Source organism: Dendrobates tinctorius, unplaced genomic scaffold (genome assembly GCF_039654945.1).
Source record: "Dendrobates tinctorius isolate UK_male_01 unplaced genomic scaffold, ASM3965494v1 ptg000189l, whole genome shotgun sequence".
Taxonomy (NCBI): domain Eukaryota; kingdom Metazoa; phylum Chordata; class Amphibia; order Anura; family Dendrobatidae; genus Dendrobates; species Dendrobates tinctorius.
This window is the reverse complement of record NW_027361856.1, coordinates 6,339,877-6,361,049: the sequence shown is the minus strand read 5'-3', so window position 1 is coordinate 6,361,049 and position 21,173 is coordinate 6,339,877. Positions and strand designations below refer to the sequence as shown.

Below are 21,173 nucleotides of genomic sequence, written 5' to 3'. Positions count from 1 at the left end.
GTCTGTGCATTTCACAGGTGCTGGGCGCATATTTCACAGGTGCTGGGCTCGCTTTTCACAGGTGCAGCGTCTGCGCATTTCACAGGTGCTGGGCGCACTTTTCACAGGTGCAGCGTCTGCATTTCACAGGTGCTGGGCTCGCTTTTCACAGGTGCTGCGTCTGCGCATTTCACAGGTGCTGGGCTCGCTTTTCACAGGTGCAGCGTCTGCATTTCACAGGTGCTGGACTCACTTTTCACAGGTGCAGCGTCTGCGCATTTCACAGGTGCTGGGTGCACTTTTCACAGGTGCAGCGTCTGCATTTCACAGGTGCTGGGCTCGCTTTTCACAGGTGCAGCGTCTGCATTTCACAGGTGCTGGGCTCGCTTTTCACAGGTGCTGCGTCTGCGCATTTCACAGGTGCTGGGCTCGCTTTTCACAGGTGCAGCATCTGCGCATTTCACAGGTGCTGGGCGCATATTTCACAGGTGCTGCGTCTGTGCATTTCACAGGTGCTGGGCGCATATTTCACAGGTGCTGGACTCACTTTTCACAGGTGCAGCGTCTGCTCATTTCACAGGAGCTGGGCGCGGTTTTCACAGGTGCAGCGTCTGCGCATTTCACGTGCTGGGCTCGCTTTTCACAGGTGCAGCGTCTGCGCATTTCACAGGTGCTGGGTGCGCTTTTCACAGGTGCAACGTCTGCGCATTTCACAGGTGCTGGGTGCGCTTTTCACAGGTGCAGCGTCTGCGCATTTCACAGGTGCTGGGCGCATATTTCACAGGTGCTGGACTCACATTTCACAGGTGCAGCGTCTGCGCATTTCACAGGTGTTGGGCGCATATTTCACAGGTGCAGCGTCTGCGCATTTCACAGGTGCTGGGTGCGCTTTTCACAGGTGCAGCGTCTGCGCATTTCACAGGTGCTGGGCGCGCTTTTCACAGGTGCAGCGTCTGCGCATTTCACAGGTGCTGGGCGCATATTTCACATGTGCTGGGCGCGCTTTTCACAGGTGCAGCGTCTGCGCATTTCACGTGCTAGGCACGCTTTTCACAGGTGCAGCGTCTGCGCATTTCACGGGTGCAGCGTCTGCGCATTTCACGGGTGCTCGGAGTGCTTTTTACAGGTGCTGCGTCTGCGCATTTCACAGGTGCTGGGCTCGCTTTTCACAGGTGCAGCGTCTGCGCATTTCACAGGTGCTGGGCTCGCTTTTCACAGGTGCTGCGTCTGCGCATTTCACAGGTGCTGGGCTCGCTTTTCACAGGTGCAGCGTCTGCGCATTTCACAGGTGCTGGGCGCATATTTCACAGGTGCTGGACTCACTTCACAGGTGCAGCGTCTGCGCATTTCACGTGCTGGGAGCGCTTTTCACAGGTGCTGGGCTCCCTTTTCACAAGTGCAGCGTCTGCGCATTTCACAGGTGCTGAGCGCACTTTTCACAGGTGCAGCGTCTGCATTTCACAGGTGCTGGGCTCGCTTTTCACAGGTGCAGCATCTGCGCATTTCACAGGTGCTGGGCGCATATTTCACAGGTGCTGCGTCTGTGCATTTCACAGGTGCTGGGCGCATATTTCACAGGTGCTGGGCTCGCTTTTCACAGGTGCAGCGTCTGCGCATTTCACAGGTGCTGGGCGCACTTTTCACAGGTGCAGCGTCTGCATTTCACAGGTGCTGGGCTCGCTTTTCACAGGTGCTGCGTCTGCGCATTTCACAGGTGCTGGGCTCGCTTTTCACAGGTGCAGCGTCTGCATTTCACAGGTGCTGGACTCACTTTTCACAGGTGCAGCGTCTGCGCATTTCACAGGTGCTGAGCGCACTTTTCACAGGTGCAGCGTCTGCATTTCACAGGTGCTGGGTGCACTTTTCACAGGTGCAGCGTCTGCATTTCACAGGTGCTGGGCTCGCTTTTCACAGGTGCAGCGTCTGCATTTCACAGGTGCTGGGCTCGCTTTTCACAGGTGCTGCGTCTGCGCATTTCACAGGTGCTGGGCTCGCTTTTCACAGGTGCAGCATCTGCGCATTTCACAGGTGCTGGGCGCATATTTCACAGGTGCTGCGTCTGTGCATTTCACAGGTGCTGGGCGCATATTTCACAGGTGCTGGACTCACTTTTCACAGGTGCAGCGTCTGCTCATTTCACAGGAGCTGGGCGCGGTTTTCACAGGTGCAGCGTCTGCGCATTTCACGTGCTGGGCTCGCTTTTCACAGGTGCAGCGTCTGCGCATTTCACAGGTGCTGGGTGCGCTTTTCACAGGTGCAACGTCTGCGCATTTCACAGGTGCTGGGTGCGCTTTTCACAGGTGCAGCGTCTGCGCATTTCACAGGTGCTGGGCGCATATTTCACAGGTGCTGGACTCACATTTCACAGGTGCAGCGTCTGCGCATTTCACAGGTGTTGGGCGCATATTTCACAGGTGCAGCGTCTGCGCATTTCACAGGTGCTGGGTGCGCTTTTCACAGGTGCAGCGTCTGCGCATTTCACAGGTGCTGGGCGCGCTTTTCACAGGTGCAGCGTCTGCGCATTTCACAGGTGCTGGGCGCATATTTCACATGTGCTGGGCGCGCTTTTCACAGGTGCAGCGTCTGCGCATTTCAAGTGCTAGGCACGCTTTTCACAGGTGCAGCGTCTGCGCATTTCACGGGTGCAGCGTCTGCGCATTTCACGGGTGCTGGGAGTGCTTTTTACAGGTGCTGCGTCTGCGCATTTCACAGGTGCTGGGCTCGCTTTTCACAGGTGCAGCGTCTGCGCATTTCACAGGTGCTGGGCTCGCTTTTCACAGGTGCTGCGTCTGCGCATTTCACAGGTGCTGGGCTCGCTTTTCACAGGTGCAGCGTCTGCGCATTTCACAGGTGCTGGGCGCATATTTCACAGGTGCTGGATTCACTTCACAGGTGCAGCGTCTGCGCATTTCACGTGCTGGGAGCGCTTTTCACAGGTGCTGGGCTCCCTTTTCACAAGTGCAGCGTCTGTGCATTTCACAGGTGCTGGGCTCGCTTTTCACAGGTGCAGCATCTGCGCATTTCACAGGTGCTGGGCGCATATTTCACAGGTGCTGCGTCTGTGCATTTCACAGGTGCTGGGCGCATATTTCACAGGTGCTGGACTCACTTTTCACAGGTGCAGCGTCTGCTCATTTCACAGGAGCTGGGCGCGGTTTTCACAGGTGCAGCGTCTGCGCATTTCACAGGTGCTGGGCTCGCTTTTCACAGGTGCAGCGTCTGCGCATTTCACAGGTGCTGGGCGCACTTTTCACAGGTGCAGCGTCTGCATTTCACAGGTGCTGGGCTCGCTTTTCACAGGTGCAGCATCTGCGCATTTCACAGGTGCTGGGCGCATATTTCACAGGTGCTGCGTCTGTGCATTTCACAGGTGCTGGGCGCATATTTCACAGGTGCTGGGCTCGCTTTTCACAGGTGCAGCGTCTGCGCATTTCACAGGTGCTGGGCGCACTTTTCACAGGTGCAGCGTCTGCATTTCACAGGTGCTGGGCTCGCTTTTCACAGGTGCTGCGTCTGCGCATTTCACAGGTGCTGGGCTCGCTTTTCACAGGTGCAGCGTCTGCATTTCACAGGTGCTGGACTCACTTTTCACAGGTGCAGCGTCTGCGCATTTCACAGGTGCTGAGCGCACTTTTCACAGGTGCAGCGTCTGCATTTCACAGGTGCTGGGTGCACTTTTCACAGGTGCAGCGTCTGCATTTCACAGGTGCTGGGCTCGCTTTTCACAGGTGCAGCGTCTGCATTTCACAGGTGCTGGGCTCGCTTTTCACAGGTGCTGCGTCTGCGCATTTCACAGGTGCTGGGCTCGCTTTTCACAGGTGCAGCATCTGCGCATTTCACAGGTGCTGGGCGCATATTTCACAGGTGCTGCGTCTGTGCATTTCACAGGTGCTGGGCGCATATTTCACAGGTGCTGGACTCACTTTTCACAGGTGCAGCGTCTGCTCATTTCACAGGAGCTGGGCGCGGTTTTCACAGGTGCAGCGTCTGCGCATTTCACAGGTGCTGGGCGCATATTTCACAGGTGCAGCGTCTGCGCATTTCACAGGTGCTGGGCGCACTTTTCACAGGTGCAGCGTCTGCATTTCACAGGTGCTGGGCTCGCTTTTCACAGGTGCAGCATCTGCGCATTTCACAGGTGCTGGGCGCATATTTCACAGGTGCTGCGTCTGTGCATTTCACAGGTGCTGGGCGCATATTTCACAGGTGCTGGACTCACTTTTCACAGGTGCAGCGTCTGCGCATTTCACAGGTGCTGAGAGCACTTTTCACAGGTGCAGCGTCTGCATTTCACAGGTGCTGGGTGCACTTTTCACAGGTGCAGCGTCTGCATTTCACAGGTGCTGGGCTCGCTTTTCACAGGTGCAGCGTCTGCATTTCACAGGTGCTGGGCTCGCTTTTCACAGGTGCTGCGTCTGCGCATTTCACAGGTGCTGGGCTCGCTTTTCACAGGTGCAGCGTCTGCATTTCACAGGTGCTGGACTCACTTTTCACAGGTGCAGCGTCTGCGCATTTCACAGGTGCTGAGCGCACTTTTCACAGGTGCAGCGTCTGCATTTCACAGGTGCTGGGTGCACTTTTCACAGGTGCAGCGTCTGCATTTCACAGGTGCTGGGCTCGCTTTTCACAGGTGCAGCGTCTGCATTTCACAGGTGCTGGGCTCGCTTTTCACAGGTGCTGCGTCTGCGCATTTCACAGGTGCTGGGCTCGCTTTTCACAGGTGCAGCATCTGCGCATTTCACAGGTGCTGGGCGCTTATTTCACAGTGCTGCGTCTGCGCATTTCACAGGAGCTGGGCGCATATTTCACAGGTGCTGGGTTCGCTTTTCACAGGTGCAGCATCTGCGCATTTCACAGGTGCTGGGCGCATATTTCACAGGTGCTGCGTCTGTGCATTTCACAGGTGCTGGGCTCACTTTTCACAGGTGCAGCGTCTGCGCATTTCACAGGTGCTGAGCGCACTTTTCACAGGTGCAGCGTCTGCATTTCACAGGTGCTGGGTGCACTTTTCACAGGTGCAGCGTCTGCATTTCACAGGTGCTGGGCTCGCTTTTCACAGGTGCAGCGTCTGCATTTCACAGGTGCTGGGCTCGCTTTTCACAGGTGCTGCGTCTGCGCATTTCACAGGTGCTGGGCTCGCTTTTCACAGGTGCAGCGTCTGCATTTCACAGGTGCTGGACTCACTTTTCACAGGTGCAGCGTCTGCGCATTTCACAGGTGCTGAGCGCACTTTTCACAGGTGCAGCGTCTGCATTTCACAGGTGCTGGGTGCACTTTTCACAGGTGCAGCGTCTGCATTTCACAGGTGCTGGGCGCACTTTTCACAGGTGCAGCGTCTGCATTTCACAGGTGCTGGGCGCACTTTTCACAGGTGCAGCGTCTGCATTTCACAGGTGCTGGGTGCACTTTTCACAGGTGCAGCGTCTGCATTTCACAGGTGCTGGGCTCGCTTTTCACAGGTGCAGCGTCTGCATTTCACAGGTGCTGGGCTCGCTTTTCACAGGTGCTGCGTCTGCGCATTTCACAGGTGCTGGGCTCGCTTTTCACAGGTGCAGCGTCTGCATTTCACAGGTGCTGGACTCACTTTTCACAGGTGCAGCGTCTGCGCATTTCACAGGTGCTGAGCGCACTTTTCACAGGTGCAGCGTCTGCATTTCACAGGTGCTGGGTGCACTTTTCACAGGTGCAGCGTCTGCATTTCACAGGTGCTGGGTGCACTTTTCACAGGTGCAGCGTCTGCATTTCACAGGTGCTGGGCGCACTTTTCACAGGTGCAGCGTCTGCATTTCACAGGTGCTGGGTGCACTTTTCACAGGTGCAGCGTCTGCATTTCACAGGTGCTGGACTCACTTTTCACAGGTGCAGCGTCTGCATTTCACAGGTGCTGGGTGCACTTTTCACAGGTGCAGCGTCTGCATTTCACAGGTGCTGGGCTCGCTTTTCACAGGTGCTGCGTCTGCGCATTTCACAGGTGCTGTGTGCGCTTTTCACAGGTGCAGCATCTGCGCATTTCACAGGTGCTGGGCGCATATTTCACAGGTGCTGCGTCTGCGCATTTCACAGGAGCTGGGCGCGGTTTTCACAGATGCTGGACTCACTTTTCACAGGTGCAGCGTCTGCGCTTTTCACAGCGGCGAGAGGTAAAAATTCGCGCTCATGAATGCGCAACTTTACGACTTTTTACACTTTCCCAGCCTGCCCCAGGATCTGTATGTGAGCGCGCTCATAAATGCACCGCCCTCACTGCCGTGGTAAACGAATCAGCGCTGCAGCCATGATAAACCAATCAGCACTGCATCTCTCAAACACTGCCACCCCCCCGACACGCCCACTACACAACTAAACTGCGAAACAAATACTCGCAGCCCGCATCCCTCACACTATATATATCACTGGTGACGTCACCGCTCTGTTTCCTCACACCTCTCGCCGTTATTAGACGCGAGGTCTGTCCTTTTATCTGTACTGCGCATGCGCTGACTTGTAGCGAGCGCCTGGGAGTCGCCGCAGGACCTGGCTGGCAGTGACTGAGGACGGGCCAGCAGTGTCAGCCAATCAGCGGTCAGCTCCAACTGCTTCCCGGCGTGCACCGTTCCTGTCCTCATCCAGAGACGTCAGTCCAGTATCAGCTGCTCCTCCGGGTGTCGCTGTCTCCGCAGTACTGGCCAGGTAAGACTGGAAGTACGGAAGCCTAGAGACACACTGGATGCTGCATGAGAGAGAGCGGTGTTTACAGTGCAGGGCGCCCTATATACAGTGCAGGGTGCACATATATACTTCAGTGCCCTATATACAGTGCAGGGTGCACATATATACATTGCAGGGTACCCTATATACAGTGCAGGGTGCCCTATATACAGTGCAGGTATCCTATATACTGCAGTGCCCATATATACAATGCAGGGTGCCCTATATACACTGGAGGGTGCACATATATACTGCAGTGCCCTATATACACTGGAGGGTGCACATATATACTGCAGTGCCCTATATACAGTGCAGGTATCATACTGCAGTGCCCATATATACAGTGCAGGGTGCCCTATATACACTGGAGGGTGCACATATATACTGCAGTGCCCATATATACAGTGCAGGGTACCCTATATACAGTGGAGGTTGCACATATATACTGCAGTGCCCATATATACAGTGCAGGGTGCCCTATATACAGTGGAGGGTGCACATATATACTGCAGTCCCCTATTTACAGTGCAGGGTGCCCTATATACAGTGCAGGTATCCTATATACTGCAGTGCCCATATATACAATGCAGGGTGCCCTATATACAGTGGAGGGTGCACATATATACTGCAGTGCCCATATATACAGTGCAGGGTACCCTATATACAGTGGAGGGTTCACATATATACTGCAGTGCCCATATATACAGTGCAGGGTAGCCTATATACAGTGGAGGTTGCACATATATACTGCAGTGCCCATATATACAGTGCAGGGTACCCTATATACAGTGGAGGGTGCACATATATACTGCAGTCCCCTATTTACAGTGCAGGGTGCCCTATATACAGTGCAGGTATCCTATATACTGCAGTTCCCATATATACAATGCAGGGTGCCCTATATACAGTGGAGGTTGCACATATATACTGCAGTGCCCATATATACAGTGCAGGGTACCCTATATACAGTGGATGGTGCACATATATACTGCAGTGCCCTATATACAGTGGAAGGTGCACATATATACTGTAATTCCCTATTTACAGTGCAGGGTGCCCTATATACAGTGCAGGTATCCTATATACTGCAGTGCCCATATATACAGTGCAGGGTGCCCTATATACACTGGAGGGTGCACATATATATACTGGAGTGCCCATATATACAGTGCAGGGTACCCTATATACATTGGAGGTTGCACATATATACTGCAGTGCTCATATATACAGTGCAGGGTACCCTATATACAGTGGAGGGTGCACATATATACTGCAGTCCCCTATTTACAGTACAGGGTGCTCTATATACAGTGCAGGTATCCTATATACTGCAGTGCCCACATATACAATGCAGAGTGCCCTATATACAGTGAAGGTTGCACATATATACTGCAGTGCCCATATATACAGTGCAGGGTGCACTATATACAGTGGAGGGTGCACATATATACTGCAGTGCCCTATATACAGTGGAGGGTGCACATATATACTGTAGTCCCCTATTTACAGTGCAGGGTGCCCTATATACAGTGCAGGTATCCTATATACTGCAGTGCCCATATATACAGTGCAGGGTGCCCTATATACACTGGAGGGTGCACATATATACTGCAGTGCCCATATATACAGTGTAGGGTACCCTATATACAGTGGAGGTTGCACATATATACTGCAGTGCCCATATATACAGTGCAGGGTACCCTATATACAGGGGAGGGTGCACATATATACTGCAGTCCCCTATTTACAGTGCAGGGTGCCCTATATACAGTGCAGGTATCCTATACACTGCAGTGCCCATATATACAGTGCAGGGTGCCCTATATACAGTGGAGGGTGCACATATATACTGCAGTCCCCTATTTACAGTGCAGGGTGCCCTATATACAGTGCAGGTATCATATACTGCAGTGCCCATATATAGAGTGCAGGGTGCCCTATATACAGTGGAGGGTGCACATATATACTGCAGTGCCCTATATACAGTGTAGGGTGTACATATATACTGCAGTGCCCTATATACAGTGTAGGGTGCACATATATCCTGCAGGTACCCTATATACAGTGCAGGGTGCCCATATACACTGCAGTACCCTATATACAGTGCAGGGTGCCCATATACACTGCAGTACCCTATATACAGTGTAGGGTGCCCATATATACTGCAGTACCCTATATACAGTGCAGTGTGCCCAAATACACTGCAGTACCCTATATACAGTGTAGGGTGCCCATATATACTGCAGTACCCTATATACAGTGTAGGGTGCCCATATACACTGCAGTACCCTATATACAGTGCAGGGTGCCCATATATACTGCAGTGCCCTATATACAGTGGAGTTTGCCCATATATACAGTGCAGGGTGCCCTATATACAGTGCAGGGTGCCCATATATACTCCAGTGCCCTATATACAGTGCAGGTACCCTATATACAGTGCTGGATGCCCATATATACAGTGCAAGGTGCTCATATATACTGCAGTGCCCTATATACAGTGCAGGAACCCTATATACAGTGCAGGGTACCCTATATACAGTGCAGGGTGCCTTATATACTGCAGTGCCCTATATACAGTACAGGTTCCCTATATACAGTGCATGGTGCCCTATGTACAGTGAAGGTACCCTATATATACAGTGCAGGGTGCACATATATACTGCAGTGCCCTATATGCAGTGCAGGGTGCCCTATATACAGTGGAGGGTGCACATATATACTGCAGTACCCTATTTACAGTGCAGGGTGCCGTATATGCAGTGCAGGGTGCACATATATATTGCAGTGCCCTATATGCAGTGCAGGGTTCCCAATATACAGTGCAGGGTGCACATATATATAGTGCAGGGTGCCCTATATGCAGTGCAGGGTTCACTATATACAGTGCAGGGTGCACATATATACTGCAGTGCCCTATATGCAGTGCAGGTTCCCTATATACAGTGCAGGGTGCACATATATACTGCAGTGCCCTATATGCAGTGCAGGGTGCCCTATATGCAGTGCAGGGTTCACTATATACAGTGCAGGGTGCACATATATACTGCAGTGCCCTATATGCAGTGCAGGTTCCCTATATACAGTGCAGGGTGCACATATATACTGCAGTGCCCTATATGCAGTGCAGGGTGCCCTATATGCAGTGCATTGTGCCCTATATATAGTGCAGGCCATATAGATCGCAGTGCTATATAAATATACACACATATATGCATACACACACGTTATACAGTGCAGTTCTCTATATATACCTTCCTGGCCTTGTACAGTGCAAGATGGACTTGTATACTGCAGTGCCTTATATGTACACTGCAGGCTGTATACAGTGCAGTGCTTTATATAGAGTGCGAGATGCCTGTATACTCTGCAGTGCCCTATATAGAGTTGTGCTCAAAAGTTTACATACCTCTGCAGAATTTTTGTTTTCTTGGCCTTTTTCCACAGCATATGAATGTTAACACCATAACTTTTTCTCCACTCATGTTTAGTGGTTAGGTGAAGCCATTTATTTGTTGAACTACTGTGTTTTCTCTTTTTAAATCATAATGACAACCCAAAACATCCAAATGACCCTGATCAGAAGTTCACATACCCCATTTCTTACTACCGTGTACTGCCCACTCTAACATCTGTCATGATCCAGGACAGGGTTTCACTTTGGCCCGTCCTGGTCAGACAGGGGGTTAATTGTTCTGCCTCTCTCTGGCAGAGGGCGGCTATTTATTGCTCGCTTGACCTAGGTCCAGTATCAGTTATACTTCTGCCCTCGGCTAAGTTAGTTGACCTCTAGTATACGTGTGCCTTGTGCCTGATTACTTGTTGCTTGTTTGGTTGTGATCCGGTTCTGTCCCTGTTACGAGTTCTGCCTGCCCCTCTTGTACCGCACCGCTCTCTCGTGTATGACCCTCTGCTTGTGACTCAACTGCTCTCTGCCCCTCCCTTTGGTACCGCACCGCTCTCTTGTGTATGACCTTTGGCTTTGAAAGCAGGACGCTAAGCCCCGCCCCCTTGCAGTCACATGACCGTAGGTCCCGTGCCGTAGTGATGGGCAGTCCGGCTCTTTTTGGTGATCCAGCTCTCACGGCTCCGCTCACCAAAAAGAGCCGGCTCTTTTTCGACTCCTTTTGGATCCTAAATGGATCCCTATTGTATATGTGTTATGGCGTCCTAAACTCCGCCCACCTACCGCATAAACCCCGCCCACTCACTAGAAACCAATTAGATTGCTTAGTGGGCGGGGTTTTGTTCCGGTGGGCAGAGTTCCGTCTGCCGAACACCGGGATTTTAGGCCCAGTGAGAGCCATTCAAGGATTTTAGTGGCTCTCACTGGGGTGCCGGCTCCCATCATTCACCGCGGGGAGCCGGCTCTTTGTGTCGGATTGTTCGCGACCGACACATCACTACCGTGCCGGCTTGCTAAACTTCAGCGTTCAGGTCCTGTGCATCTGTACTTTCTGGCTATTCCAGTCCCCGGGGCCCCTACAGTACTGGTGAGTCACTGATTAGCGGAGGCTGTACGCCTGCGCTGTCAGGACCCTGATATTATAACTGACCCAAATACCATTTTTTTTTTTCTGCTCCCCTTCTCCTGTGTGTGTGATGGATCCTATGCACGCTCTTTCTGAGCGAGTAAAGCACCTGACTCAGATGTCTCAGAAACTCCTTGGAGAACAACGAGTCCTGGCTCAGTCTCAGCAGCTGATCGCTGACACTGTGCAGGGGGCTTTTTCTTCGGGGGCTCGGGAGGTTACATTAGTTTCCCCTGAGTCTCCGGTTAAGTTACCTGATACCTTTGCTGGAGACAAAAAAGAATTCAGAGTTTTCAAGGAGGGCTGTAAGCTTTTTTTTTTCTTTAAGACCACACTCTTCTGGGGATGAAAGTCAGAGAGTGGGGGTCATTATGTCTCTGTTAAGGGGAACCCCCCAGGCTTGGGCTTTCTTCCTTCCGACCACGGCCCCTGAGCGTAGGACTGTGGATGCATTTTTTGAGGCCCTGGGGCATATTTATTATGAGCCTGATTGGATGCGTATGGCTGAGGACATGGTGATGAGTGTGTGCCAGGGGAAGCACTCAGCCGAGTGGTTTTGCTCAGAGTTCAGACGCTGGGCTGCTGAGGTCTGCTGGAATGATGCCACCCTCCGGGTTTGTTCCGTAGAGGCCTGTCTGAAAGATGCCTTGGCTCTCCACCCTCCGCCTGATTCCCTGGGGAGGCTATGACACAGGCCGTTCGAATGGATCGCAGGCTACGGGCGAGGGGAGTGATGCAACTGGAGACACTGTTATTTTCCCAAGGAAGGGGAGCCAATCCTACATTGGAAATCACGGAGATGGGGACCATCGACCTCAAAGAGAATGAAAGGAGACAACGGCGCGTGGGAAAATGCTGTTTTCACTGTGGCGATTCTGGACATTGGAAAAAGGATTGCCCCTCCCGTCCACTAACCAACAAGCGACTGAGCCCGGGTGATTGTCGTGGAGGTCACCCAGGCTCTCAGGTACCCTTTTCTGCCTTCTCTAAAATGTTGTTGCCAGTGGAACTTTGTTGTGGGTGTGTCTCTACATCCACTTCTGCCTTCGTGGATTGCGGATCATCATTGAATTTTATTGATTCTGACTTGGTATCCAGGTGTAAGTTAGGGACAGTTAGGTTGGAGACTCCTATGCACATTGTGGCCATTGAGAAAACACCACTGGTAAAGAATGACGTTATGTTTCGTACTGAAGAGTTTCTCCTTAAAGTGAGTTCCTTGCACCAGGAACATATTTCTTGTTTTGTGATGGACAACCTGCCTGCGGGACTGGTGTTGGGGTTCCCCTGGTTACAATTGCATAATCCTGTGATTAATTGGGAATCTCGGGACATTGTTAGATGGGGTCCCTATTGTTCTGAGAAATGTCTTGTTTCTGTGTCTGTGTCGTCCGTGGGCCTGGAAGGTATTCCGGAGTGCCTGAAAGACTACACGGACGTTTTCTCTGAAAAAGAGGCTGAGGTTTTACCACCACACCGCCCATTTGATTGTGCCATTGACCTGGTTCCAGATGCTAAATTGCCCAAAGCCCGCTTGTATAACCTTTCGGGTCCAGGGTCCTGCGATGAAGGAGTATATTTCCGAGAGCCTCCGTAAGGGACACATTCGTCCTTCTGTTTCTCCTGTGGCGGCGGGGTTCTTTTTTGTAAAGAAAAAAGGCGGTGGTTTACGCCCATGCCTCGATTTTCGTGAGTTAAATAAGATAACTGTGAGGAATCCCCTTCCACTTATTCCTGATTTATACAACCAGTTATCCGGAGCTAATTGGTTTTCGAAATTAGATCTACAAGGAGCGTATAACCTTATCTGAGTCCGGGACGGAGATGAGTGGAAAACCGCTTTTCTCACTACAGAAGGGTTGTTTCAAAATTTGGTCATGCCTTTCGGCCTGACCAATGCTCCAGTGGTTTTCCAAAATTTCATAAATCACGTGTTTTCTGATTTTATTGGACGTTTTATGATGGTATATTTGGATGATATATTGATCTACTCTCCTGATAAACAGGCTCACATTGGTCATGGTTCGGGCAGTTCTCCAAAGGCTCCGGGAGAACTGTCTCTTTGCCAAACTAGAAAAATGTTTATTTTTTGTTCAGGAACTGTCTTTTCTGGGGTTCATCTTGTCTGCTGAAGGGTATCGCATGGATCCTAATAAGGTGCAGGCCATTGTCGAGTGGGTTCAACCTTGTGATTTGAAGGCTCTGCAGCGTTTCCTAGGATTCACCAATTATTATCGTAAATTTATAAGGGAGTTCTCACAGGTGGTTAAACCCCTCACAGACATCTCAAAAGGGGGCCAATATCAAGAATTGGTCAACCGCAGCGGTAGCGGCATTTCAGTTTTTGAAAAAATGTTTCATGACTGCCCCGGTCCTTATTCAACCGGACCCGTCTGAACCATTTATTGTTGAGGTGGACGCCTAGGAGGTTGGGGTGGGGGCGGTGTTGTCCCAGGGACCCGCCACTTTGACCAATTTGAGACCTTGTGCCTTTTTCTCAAAAAAATTCTCCCCTGCGGAGAGAAACTATGATGTGGGGAATCGTGAACTTCTGGCCGTAAAGTTGGCCTTTGAAGAATGGGCATTTTTTGGAGGGGGCTGTCCATCCTATAACCGTAATTACGGACCACAAAAACCTAGCTTACATTGAGTCAGCTAAGGCTAGTTTCACATTTGCGCTTTTGAGCGCAGCGACGGCCTGCGCACGGCCGCCGCTAAGCCCCGCCCGTTGCCGCGCCTCCGACGGTAGCTCCGCCTACCGGCGCAAGACGCTGCATGCGTCCTGCGTCCCCTATCTTTATCACTGGGGGCGCAGGCCGTGCGCAGTATGCGTTAGGAGGCGCATGCGTCCTTTTCATGGTGCGCCAAACGCAACCTGCTGCAGTTTGGTTGCGCTCGGCGCACCGTGAAAAGGACGCATGCGTCGCCAAACGCATACTGCGCACGGCCTGCGCCCCGAGTGATAGGGGACGCATGCAGCGTCATGCGCCGGTAGGCGGAGCTACCGGAGGAGGTGCGGCAGGGGGCGGGGCTTAGCGGCGGCTGTGCGCAGGCCGTCGCTGCGCTCAAAAGCGCAAATGTGAAACTAGCCTTAAAGGTTGACTCCCAGGCAGGCTAGATGGTCACTTTTTTTTTCTCGATTCAACTTTTCAATCACTTTTCGGCCAGGATCTAAAAATGTCAGAGCTGATGCCTTGTCACGCAGTCTAGATCCGGTGTCTCCCCTCAAACCTCCATCCTTCAGCCTGGGGTGGTGGTGGCAGGTATTTCTAATATGTTGGAACGGGAGATTCGGGAAGCCCAGTCTCTTGCACCTCCGGCTAAGCCGGTGGATAAACTTTTTGTGCCAGCTCAGTTTCGTCTCAAGCAGGGCTGTGGAGTCGGTAAGCCAAACCTGCGACTCCGACTCCTCAATTTCCCTTACACCGACTCCGACTCCACGACTCCGACTCCCACACATATTGCTTATATTTAAGTGAAAAATTTATTGTAGTACAATGTGAACCTCAGACATTTAATCATTTTTATGATCCAATAATCATGATATTTAGATAGAACAGAATATATATTGGTGTACTACCCGGTTTTCATTCTTTTTGGTACAGATACGATATGGATAGACAGATATGGATAAATGGATAGATAGAGCAGATTTCTAATCTGCTTTTGCTATTGAAAACATTATCTATGAGCTCAAAAACCTTTCAGGTGATGCAGTTTTTTAAAAAGATGATCAGCTTTTGCAGCTGAAAAACGTATCCTCAAAAAACACAGGAAAAACGCTGTGTGTGAATGTAGCCTTAGATCAGGAATATAACAGCCATTTATAGGACATTTCATAACTTTCCCAAACTCCTATGAAAAAATATTCAGCACATCCTGCATTAAATTAATGTACCCATATTATTATATATTTTAGGAGTCGGAGTCGGTCCATTTTATACCGACTCCAACTCCGACTCCACCAAAATGAGCTCCGACTCCACGACTCCGACTCCACAGCCCTGGTCTCAAGGTCCTCCGAGAGTTCCATGACTCGGTTCTGGGTGGACATCCAGGGATAACGGCTACCCGGAGGGCCATTGCTAGAGTATTCTGGTGGTCTTCTTTAGCCTCTGATGTTGGGGAATATGTGTCCGCATATGATGTTTGTGCCCGTGCAAAAAACCCCCATAACCGGCTGGCCGGGGAATTGGTACCACTGCCAAATCCTGAGACCATGGACTCATCTGTCCATGGATTTCATTACTAACCTTCCCCCCTCCAAGGGTAATACCGTCGTCTGGGTTGTGGTGGACATGTTTAGTAAGCAGGCACATTTTGTACCTTTGCCAGCTCTACCTAATGCGGAAACATTGTCCAGATTGTTTGTTGAGCATGTGGTGCAGTTGCATGGGGTACCCTTGAATGTGGTGTCTGATAGGGGAGTGCAGTTTGTTTCCAGATTTTGGAGAGCTTTTTGTAAAAGGTTAGGTATTGGTCTATCCTTTTCATCCGCTTATCATCCAGAGACTAATGGGCAGACCGAGCGGACCAATCAGTCTCTGGAACAAATTCTGCGTTGCTTGACCTCAGACCGACAAGATGATTGGTGTTCTGCGTTACTGTTTGCCGAGTTTGCATTTAACAACCGCATTAACCAGTCTACGGGTACATCTCCCTTTTTCTGCAATTATGGGTTTCATCCTCATTTTGGAGAATTTTCCCGTTTGAATTCTGGGTGTCCTGGGGCGGATGAGACTATCCAGCGGTTGGGGGAGGTATGGCGGGAAGTCCAGAGTAACATTACGAAGGCCCAGGACAAATTTAAATTTTTTGCGGACAAAAAACGATCCGCGGGACCGGTGTTTCAGATTGGGGATAAGGTATGCTTGTCCACCAAGAAGATAAGGCTCAAGGTCCCCTCTGCGAAGCTTGGACCCAAGTTTATAGGTCCCTATGAAATTACCGAAGCAGTTAACCCGGTGGCTTTTCGGTTGCGTCTCCTGCCATCTCTGCGGATCCCAAATGTTTTCCACAAGGCCCTTGTGAGGAGGGATCATCAGCTTCCCTGAATCCCCGCCACCGGTTTTGGTAGACGGGCAGTCAGAGTACGAGGTGGAACCAATTGTCGACTCCAGGTTGGTCCGTCGTGCCCTTCAATATCTGGTACATTGGAAAGGCTACGGTCCTGAAGAACGCTCGTGGGTTTCCGGCTCGATCGGTTCATGCGGATCGGTTGGTCCGGGCCTTTCACGTCAAGTACCCTCAGAAACCTGGGGGTCCAGTGGCCCCCCATTGAGAGGAGGGTACTGTCATGATCCAGGATGGGGTTTCACTTTGGCCCGTCCTGGTCAGACTGGAGGTTAATTGTTCTGCCTCTCTCTGGCAGAGGGCGGCTATTTAATGCTCACTGGACCTAGGTCCAGTGTCAGTTATACTCCTGCCCTCGGCTGAGTTTGTTGACCTCTTGTATACTTGTGCCTGATTACTTGTTGCTTGTTTGGTTGTGATCCGGTTCTGTCCCTGTAACGTGCTCTGCCTGCCCCTCTTGTACCGCACCGCTCTCTCGTGTATGACTCTCTGCTTGTGACTCGACTGCTCTCTGCCCGTCCCTTTAGTACCGTACCGCCCTCTTGTGTATGACCTTTGGCTTTGTCTGACCTCCCGTCTGTTTATCCCTCCTGTACCTTGTTGCCTGTACTGTGTATGACCTCCGTTTTGCCCGACTGAGTTTTCTACTTTCTCTGAAAGCAGGACGCTAAGCCCCGCCCCCTTGCAGTCACATGACCGTAGGTCCCGTGCCGGCTTGCTAAACGTCAGCGTTCAGGTCCTGTGCATCTGTATTTTCCGGCTGTTCTTGTCCCCAGGGGTCCCTACAGTACTGGTGAGTCACTGATTAGCGGAGGCTGTACGCCTGCGCTGTCAGGACCCTGATAACATCAATGACAGCTTGAAGTCTTTTGTGGTAGTTGTGGATGAGGTTCTTTATTTTCTCAGATGGTAAAGCTGCCCACTCTTCTTGGCAAAAAGCCTCCAGTTCCTGTAAATTCCTGGGCTGATTAGCATGAACTGCGTACTTGAGATCTCCCCAGAGTGGATCAATGATATTGAGGTCAGGGGACTGAGATGGCCACTCCAGAACCTTCACTTTGTTCTGCTGTAGCCAATGACAGGTCGACTTGGCCTTGTGTTTTGGATCGTTGTCATGTTGGAACGTCCAAGTACGTCCCATGCGCGGTGACCGGGCTGACGATTGCAAATTTGCCTCCAGTATTTGCTGATAACATGCCGCATTCATCTTTCCTTCAACTTTGACAAAGTTTCTTGTGCATTTGTAGCTCACACATCCCCAAAATATCAGCGATCCACCTCCATGCTTTACAGTAGGAATGGTGATCCTTTCATCAAAGGCCTTGTTGACCTCTCTCCAAATGTAACGTTTATGATTGTGGCCAAAAGGTTCAATTTTGGTCTCATCACTCCACATTACCTTGTTCCAGAAGTTTTGAGGCTTGCATATTGTAGGTAAGATACTTTGTGGTATTGGCGCAGTAATGGCTTTCTTCTTGCGACTCAACCATTTTTCTTCAAGTGCCTCCTTATTGTGCATCTTGAAACAGCCATACTACTAGTTTTCAGAGAGTCCATTATTTCAGCTGATGTTATTTGTGGGTTTTTATTTGCATCCTGAACAATTTTTTTTAGCATTTGTCACAGGTGAGGATGTTACCTTTAGTAGCCATTCAAACCCATTTGTGTCAACTTCTGTGCCTGTTATCTATCCGATAATTGGGCAGAAAATACTGAGTCTCCCAAACAATAATTACAAAACATCCAAATGAGCCTGATCAAAAGTTCACATACCCTGGTGATTTTGGCCTGATAACATGCACAGAACCATACTAAAAAAAAGAAACTGGGGAACTCTATTGAAAAGATCAGGCCAAAATCACCAGAGTATGTGAACTTTTGATCAGGGTCATTTGGATGTTTTGGGTTGTCATTATGATTTAAAAAGAGAAAACACAGTAGTCTGACAATAAATGGCTTCACCCAACCACTAACCATGTGTTAAGGGCTAGCGGAACGCACCAAATAATTATGATGATAAGAGGTGCGTTCGCAGCCCCCTGGGTCCACAGTGCAGAGATGTAACCTGCTGCTAGGTAATGGCGGATAATAGCACACTCGGGTTACTGCACCCAGAGTGTACAAGGCGAACCCTGTTACGTCACAGGGTCGCACTAATAAGATATGAGCACATGCGATGTGGTCCCAGAACACTGCCCAGAAGCATGGAGTCAGAGTCCTTCTAGACCCACTTGCACATGGAGCCGCTGCAGCGGCACTAGAGAGTGACGCTAGGAGAATGCTGTGCCCTGTTAGCTTTCACAGGGTGCAGCAGATAGACTTGTACCGCCCAGAGGTACGGGAGATATGGCGGCACTTTGGCGCTAACCTTTGTGCTTTGACTGGAGCACTGTGGCACATGCTTTGCCACCATGAGGCGCTGACTCTAGCTAAACTAACCCTAACACATACGTATCAAAGGGAGGGGTTATTTAATGAATCCGTCACCAATTCCATGCATTCATCATCACTCGCCCAAGTCTCAACAAAAGTCTATCTTAGCGCATGGCGGAGCGGCCATGCGAACCTTTCATAGCAGCGTCCTTCCGGGACCTCCCAGCTGGTCCAATCAGAGCTGGAGAAGGACCTGAGCATGTGACTTCCGATCTCCAATGAGAGATCGTCCCACGGGCATGCTCAGTAGACCGAAAGGAGGACTTAGTCCCTGGAGTAGCTCGCTGCTGACCAGCATTCGTTGCTATAGCTGGACCAGAGGTGGCAGCAGCAACCAAACCCACAGTGCTGGTCTGAGCAGAGCGCCGGGATCGACGAGTCTGCTGAGCAGCCTCCTCTGCGGCAGGAGAGGAATGGGAGACAGCCGAAGGCAAGGATCGTGATTCCTGCTGTGCAGTGACAGGAACCAGACTCCTACCATTACCCCCCCCCCAGGGCCCCTTCCTCTCTGAGCCTCGCTATGCTCAAATGCCGCGATGAGAAGCAGAGCGTGGATGTTCTCCACTGGCTCCCAGGTCCGAACCTCTGGACCATGACCCTTCCAGTCCACCAAATAAAACTTTTTTCCACGTACCACACTGCATCCCACGATGTCATTAACCTGAAACTTGTCGGAGGACAGGTCTGATGTCCCGGCAGATGACTCGGAGAACCGGGACATGTAGACAGGCTTAAGGAGGGACACGTGGAAGGTGTCAGTGATGGCCAAGTGTGGTGCAAGGGCCAGCCGATAGACCACAGAGCTGATCTTTTCGAGGACCTCAAAGGGACCAATGTAGTGAGGAGCGAACTTAGTGGATTCGACTCGCAGCCTGATGTTACGGGTGGAGAGCCACACTAAGTCGCCAGGGGAGAAGGTTGGAGCAGGATGCCGGTGTGCGTCCGCGGAAACCCTCATTCTCTCCTTAGAGGCCCGAATAGCATCCTTGGTGCAGTCCCAAATATCACGTGCCTCCACCGCCCATTCTGCCACCCTAGAGTCGGTGGATGACATGGGCATGGGCACAGGGACACGAGGATGTTGGCCGTAGTTAAGGAGGATTGGGATCTGGCCGGTGTAATCGGCCACAGCGTTGTTCAAGGCGAACTCTGCACACGGCAACAAGGATGCCCAGTCATCCTGCCTGGCTGAGAACAAAATGTCGGAGATATGGTCTGGTTGGCCCTCTCTACCAACCCGTTCGTCTCGGGATGATAGGCCGAGGAGAGATTCAGCTCAATACTGAGCAAGCGACAGAGCTCTCTCCAGAACCGAGATGCAAACTAGGGACCCCGGGTCACTGACAATCTTGTCTGGCATGCCATGTAATCGGAAAACTTGTTTAATGAACAACACTGCCAGGCCCCGTGTGGAATGTAACCGAGAGAGAGGCACCAAGTGTACCATTTTAGTAAAATGGTCGGTGACGACCCAAATAACTGTGCTTCCCCTGGACTTGGGTAGACCCACCACAAAGTCCATGCCAACCATCTCCCAGGGCCTGTCCGCCACCTGTAGGGGGTAGAGTAACCCAGTGGGTCGTTGCCAGGAATACGCCTGAATATAGTCTCTGACGTCATAGGCCATAAGCGGCCACCAGTACGTCCTCGCCTAAAGATCAACTGTCCGCTTAGTACCAAAGTATCCACCCACCCTGGACGCGTGAGCCCAAGAGAGGACCTCCGGACGCAATTGGGCAGGGACAAAAGTCTTGCCCGGGGGTACAGACTCAAGGGCGACCGGAGCTACCGGGTAGCCCTTGGCATCTCCCTGTATGCAGCAGACACCCACAATCATGTTAGGGATTAACTGGTTGGGTAGTGCGGTGCTGATCAGGGTCACCAGACATCCAGAGTCCAACAGTCCCAGAACCATAACCCCATTGATGGACACAGCACACAACTGGTGCCCCTCGCCAGGTTGGCAGTCCACGCTGCAGGCCGGATAGGCATAATAGGACCAGTGTCTGCCTAGCCTGCAGTCCATGGGTTCAGGGGACATATTTCATTAGGCAGCTAGGTGTCCCGGATTGTGACACCACCAACAGAGCACTTCCTTCACAAGCCTTAAGCCTGTTTCACACTTCAGTTTTTCGACATCAGTCACAAGCCGCCAAGTTTTGAAAATGGCGGGTCCGCTAAAAATGTGGCAAAACGGATGCAAGCGGATGGTACGGATCCGTTTTTTGACGGATCCGCTATACGGATCCGTATCATCCGCTGGCATCCGTTTTTGCCATCCGTTGGGTCCGTTTTTCCACACCTTCAAAATGGGATGCTCCCAAATATGATTGGCTCTTGGAAAATGCTTCCAAATGTGATTAGATCCTGAAAACTAGGGGAAAACTATATCTAGGGTGTTTTAACACAATATCTTTGAAAGGTTGTAGAGCTAGTGGCAGAGATGGAAGGAGTAATAGCGAATATTAA

General features: G+C 51.2%; 1 protein-coding gene across 5 annotated transcripts in view; it reads left to right on the top strand.

Moving 5' to 3' along the window:
* Positions 1–21,173, top strand: part of LOC141055658 (farnesyl pyrophosphate synthase-like) — a 133,006-nt gene that overhangs the window by 88,771 nt on the left and 23,062 nt on the right. The window contains exons 1-2 of one of the 5 annotated variants that reach the window (XM_073552332.1): positions 6,399–6,648; positions 11,826–12,165. The exons of 1 other annotated variant lie outside the window; for it this stretch is intronic. In XM_073552332.1, coding sequence (XP_073408433.1) covers positions 11,884–12,165 — 282 coding nt within the window. In that variant the 5' untranslated portion in view covers positions 6,399–6,648; positions 11,826–11,883. Of the gene's footprint in view, positions 1–6,398; positions 6,649–11,825; positions 12,166–21,173 lie in introns of those variants that run through there. 3 more of the 5 variants (XM_073552328.1, XM_073552331.1, XM_073552333.1) reach the window with 3 other exon arrangements.